Source organism: Octopus bimaculoides, chromosome 11, assembly GCF_001194135.2.
Source record: "Octopus bimaculoides isolate UCB-OBI-ISO-001 chromosome 11, ASM119413v2, whole genome shotgun sequence".
Classification (NCBI taxonomy): Eukaryota; Metazoa; Mollusca; class Cephalopoda; order Octopoda; family Octopodidae; genus Octopus; species Octopus bimaculoides.
The window spans coordinates 22,496,305-22,501,649 of record NC_068991.1 but is presented as its reverse complement, the minus strand read 5'-3'; the positions used below and the strand labels follow the sequence as shown (position 1 = coordinate 22,501,649).

The 5,345-nt window shown below is 35.1% G+C and overlaps 1 protein-coding gene across 17 annotated transcripts in view; it reads right to left on the bottom strand.

The window, feature by feature from the left end:
* Positions 1 to 5,345, bottom strand: part of LOC106879405 (phosphofurin acidic cluster sorting protein 2) — a 304,160-nt gene that overhangs the window by 243,886 nt on the left and 54,929 nt on the right. For 15 of the 17 annotated variants that reach the window (XM_014928950.2, XM_014928951.2, XM_014928952.2 and 12 more), the window contains exon 2: positions 2,625 to 2,956. The exons of the other annotated variants lie outside the window; for them this stretch is intronic. In XM_014928950.2, the coding sequence (XP_014784436.1) occupies positions 2,625 to 2,800 (176 nt within the window). In that variant the 5' untranslated portion in view covers positions 2,801 to 2,956. The remainder of the gene's footprint in view (positions 1 to 2,624; positions 2,957 to 5,345) is intronic. 17 annotated transcript variants of the gene reach the window in all.

Genomic DNA, 5,345 nt, shown 5'->3' with positions numbered 1-5,345 from the left:
AATAAATATATTAAATTCAGTAGGTTTTGTTATGCTAAAACTGCTAAAAGGTTTCAATTGTAAATGTATATTTTATCACTAATTATTATACAGCATATGTAACAATCTGGTTTTTCCCCAAAATGATTCTATTTTTTTCACTTTTACTTAAGCATATCATTCATGCACAACCTGAGCTTGATGACCCAATAAGAATGCCTCTTATTTGCCACCTGACCTGCCAGAAATAGCAGCCAAATCTACCTCAAATTACACCCTACTGTTTTTAAAAAATGGCACATTGGATATTATGTTCTTGATTCTTTGCACATAGGAAATAGATAGGATTGTCACAGCTGGAATGCTTTTGATCATGAGTGTTTGATCAGGGTTGACTTCAGTTAAATGACAACAGCCTGTATGTGCTAACTCACAGCAGCCAAAGCTTCTTCAACATGTAGTTACCTAAACAATTGCAAAAAACAAAAAAAATGTACATTTTGTTCATATCATTCACTTCCCAAACATCTTTACAAAAACTTTTTTTTTGTGTGTGTGGCTGTAATATTAAGCAAACAAATTTAGCCAACCCTGATAACTGCTGTATATAGCCAGCTCTGACACATGTTGTATTGTTACATGTTGATAAGTGGTCACTGCTGTTCAGATCCTAATCTAAGCAGAACTGTGATCATTCGTAACCATCAGGCAACATATCTAGGACTATGTTATCCAGAGTCTCCTTCCTTTATTCAAAATGGTAGTGTGTGATTTCAGAGAGATTTTGATGACTTTTCTTGTAGATCAAGCAACTGCATAGATGTACCCTTGTTGGCTTAAGCTGTTATATAATAAACATTTAAAAAAACATTTTCCATGCTAAAGTAGAGATTAGTTTTGCAGATCCTATGACAGTGTTTTCAATAGTATTTATCACAGCTTCCTTTCTGAAGCAGTTTTTTAAGTTGGATACTCTTTCTTTTACCACCCATTTTAGCCACTGCTTACGACATGTGAAGGAAGATACAGAGTGTTTATTTTAAGACTAAGATACACATTAATTGAAGATATATTTTCCACTGTGATATGAAGATATATGTTTATATATGCTGAACTACAATTTCTTCTAATCTGAGACAACACAGGAAAAAACAGATATTAAGAAATCTATGATAGTCTATAATTGCAGTTGTCTGTCTTGAAAAAGCTATAGATGCTGAGTGTTCTGGTGATATTTTCTCCATCCAGTTAATCAGTTGGTGTAATACTCAGGCTAACAACCATCTCATAACTGTAACATTGACTCATGTTAACATATCTCCTACCTGCATGTCATATTTACAAAACTCCCTTAGACAACAATACTGCACTCTTGGTATGTCAAATTCTAAGTGTAAACTTGCCAAACCAGATGTATTTGGGGAACTGTAAGTGTGCTGAGATAGAAATGCAAGCATACTATAGATCATCATTATCATAAGAGTATTTTTATCAAAGACTCATTTTTAGTTATATATGTACAAGTTTGTCAGAGGCAGTGAACTGAATATGCATATGCATGATAAAGAACTTGTCATATTTGCAGTGTAATAGACATACATTTAGATGTTGAGGGACATTATGGGAAGGAAACCATCTTGTGTAATGTTTCTTCTGAGTTTTGGAAATCATTAAAACCACAAAAGAAATATACTTGTAGTTATTACCTATATGATAGATATAATAATGAGACATTGAGCAAGTGTCTTCTACAATAGCTCAGGGCTTGAGAGTAGATTTGGTAGACAGAAACTGAAATAAGCTCACCATATGTATACAAGGCTTTGGTCAGCCCTGGGCTATAGAAGACGCGTGCTCAAAGTGCCTTATACATGTGCGCGCGTGCGTGCATGTGTGTGTGTGTGTGTGTGTGTGTGTGTGTGTTTGTGTGTGTGTGTGTTGTGTGTTTGTGTGTCTGTGTTATCTGTCTCTTGGAAAAAGAAATAAGAGTTAGTTTCAGGAAGGTTAAGCACAAAAAAAAAACCAGACTAAAATATAAAAGAAAAAATGAAATACACGCACTCATGATTCAATGAGTACAGCAGCAGTTGTCCCTCCATTGCAAACTGTTTATCAGACGTTTGTGGATGGAGCATTCTACTAAATGTGTTGAGTGCCTTTTTCTTTCGTTTATCCACTCATATATATTATATGGATGATAATATTTTCAACTGAGACACTACATTTGTATCTGATTGTTCAAGTGCTTCAATTCTGCTTATGTACATATATTTACTCAATTGCTGGCATTTATCAATGGTTTCACCTATTACTATGATGCACCATTTTCTATCATTAATAGAACTGCCGGCATTTGACATGTTTATGCTCGTACATAGATAATACATAAATATACACAAACAAATGCATTTGCAGATAAAGGTGTGTGTGCACATTCTCAGAGAGGAATAAAATCAAACACTAATATTTTTTTTATGACTCCATTGAGATCTCATTAAGCATCGAGGTGGACACAGATAAAATAAAAGCGAAAGTCATAAGGGAAAAACTGTAGGTAGAAACATTTTGCTAAATGCTTCTAGTGTTCAAAGGAGTGTATGATGTGTTTGTGCGTGCAGAAAAGCAGCAATTTTCACAAAACTCACCTATAGTTCTCGTGGTGTCTGCAACACGACAGACAAATAGTCGTTTTTGGCCTTCGCTTGCCACCAATAAGATAATTTATGCTAACTGTACCTATATCCGACATCAATAATTCTAGAGTTGTCAGTCTGAATGATGTCAAGACTGAGTTTAAACGCTGTTTTCTTGGAGAAAACATAACCCTTAATAACCCAAACTCTCACTTAGATATCTTGAGTTTTCCTTCTTATTTTTATTATTAGTTTACTGGAGTTAACTAGCCATAATCCAAGTAAATTGGAGGATTCGTTGCCATAGTGATAAATAAGACGAGGGCTTCTTCATATGACAAAATCTAAAAGAGAAAGATAAATTGAAAGAGAAGAAGAAGTGGGGGGAGGTAAACAAATTAAAATGGAAGAAAAATGTCAAAACAAAAATATTGTTGGGGATATTTACATTTAAGAAATTGTTAATATTTTCTTGCAGTCACGCTTGCACAGAGAACATGATCACACATCAACATGTGTGTGTAAATACATAGATAAATGAATACACTATCCCAGAATTACTAACAAGGTAAAACAAAACATATACTTTAAGATCTCAGTTCTGAGTTAGCAATAGTTTTCAACATGGTAGTTCTTAACCTGGAGAAGACCTCTTTCCCACCAAGGCAAAGACAAAAGATGATTTATGACTGTACAAAATTATTTTTCCTTCATTCCTAACATTCTTTTGTAAGTTTCAATCATTTTGACTGCAGCATGCTGGAGCATCACCTAGTCAAAGAAATTGAACTCAGGATTTATTCTTTGTAAGCCTGGTACTTATTCTATCAGTCATATTTGCCAAACCGCTAAGTTAAGGGACATAAACACACCCACATCAGTTGTCAAGAACCGATGAGTTGCATTTATTTGCCAAATAGATATTTGATTAGCTGTTCTGTCAGTAAATATTCTAGACTTTAAAACTAATACAGAAGTCCAGGTTTCCTTCTTCATGGGGAACAAACACAAAGACACACACACACAAATATATATATGACAGTCTTCTTTCAGTTTCTGCCTACCAAATCCACTCACAAGGTTTTGGTCGACCTGAGGCTATAGTAAAAGACACTTGCCCAAGGTGCAACACAGTGGGACTGAACCTGGAACCATGTGGTTGGGAAACAAGCTTCTTACCACACAGCCATACTTGCACCTGTATGTGTGTTATTAATACATGAAATTGAGATCACAAATTAATAATTCAGATAAATGGAAAAGTTATTCTGCCTCGGTCTAATCACTAGCAAACCAGCAGACATTTTGACTGGATTGTCAAGACTGTTACAATCTATAGCTTTGGCATTAAAACATATATTGTTAGCACTTTTACACACAAATAGTATAAGAAGGAAATGACAAAATTCGGAGTTTGCCCAAGCTCTAATGATTCTTTTAGTTAGAAAAATATTATTGCATGCAAGCAATTATAACAGATGGTTGTTGTTGCAACTTTTTCAGCTATGAGACAATTTTTCTTACTTTTTTTCCTTTCCGCATAATAATTGAGGAATTACTTAGAGGGTTAAGGAGAATATTGACTTAAGAAAGTTCAGAACCACTATTCTAATATCTTCCAAGGAATCTAGACTGTCATATCCCTACATAGTTTAGCTCGCCTGTCTTCTAGAGAGCTTTTACTTTTTTAAATGATATGATAGCAAAACAGAAGCAACTATCACACATAACATGTCCAGTCTATCCCAGAAGTAACATCGTGTAGGGTACAAGGTCCCTATGTGTCATCCAACATCCCCTATCTATTACACTACTTCCCTATGTAACATCTTAAGTACTGGGGTTGATTCGTTTGGTTAAAACCCTTCAAATGTGGTGCCCCAGAAAGGCTGCAGTTCAATTATTGAAACAAGTAAAGGAGAAAAACTATAAAATTAGAAGTTAACCTAAGAATCCATTGAATTAAAACTAGAATATTGTGTGAGAGTGAGAGAGAATAAAGAAGAACTGAAATAGAGAACAAGTGAATAACAATTAATTTGATATTTTAAAGTAGAGGTGTACATTTCTCATACTGAGTAATTATATATGCCAGAAAGTAAATTGAAATGAAGAAGGAAACCTGGACTTCTGTATTAGTTTTAAAGTCTAGAATATTTACTGACAGAACAGCTAATCAAATATCAGTTTGGCAAATAAATGCAACTCATCGGTTCTAAATCTGCACTGTATAGCCTTATTGAATAGGAAATAGTACTCCCCACCATCCCTCTTCCATAACTACACCATCTAACCTCTCACGACGTTCTCTTCCTTCCCCTCCCCCACCCCGTTGTTGCATGTCTTAACTAAAGGGAAATCAAATTGGGGTTGAACATAATAATGCTGAGTTGCGTTGTAATTGACAGAATATGTAAGACGAAATACATACAAAAGGAGAAGTTGGTTCGTAGAGGAAGGGGGTTGGGGAAGAAAGGTTTTTATTGCTACAGTCAGGAAATACGTCTGGAGGGAAGCATGTTTGAAGGAGACACGTCTGAATGATATACATCTGACAGAAATATGGTTGAAAGAATTGCGTTTGAAAGAGATGCATGCATCTGAAGGAATTGCGTTTGAAAGAGATACGTGCATCTGAAGGAATTGCGTTTGAAAGAGATGCATGCATCTGAAGGAATTGCGTTTGAAAGAGATACGTGCATCTGAAGGAATTGCGTTTGAAAGAGATGCATG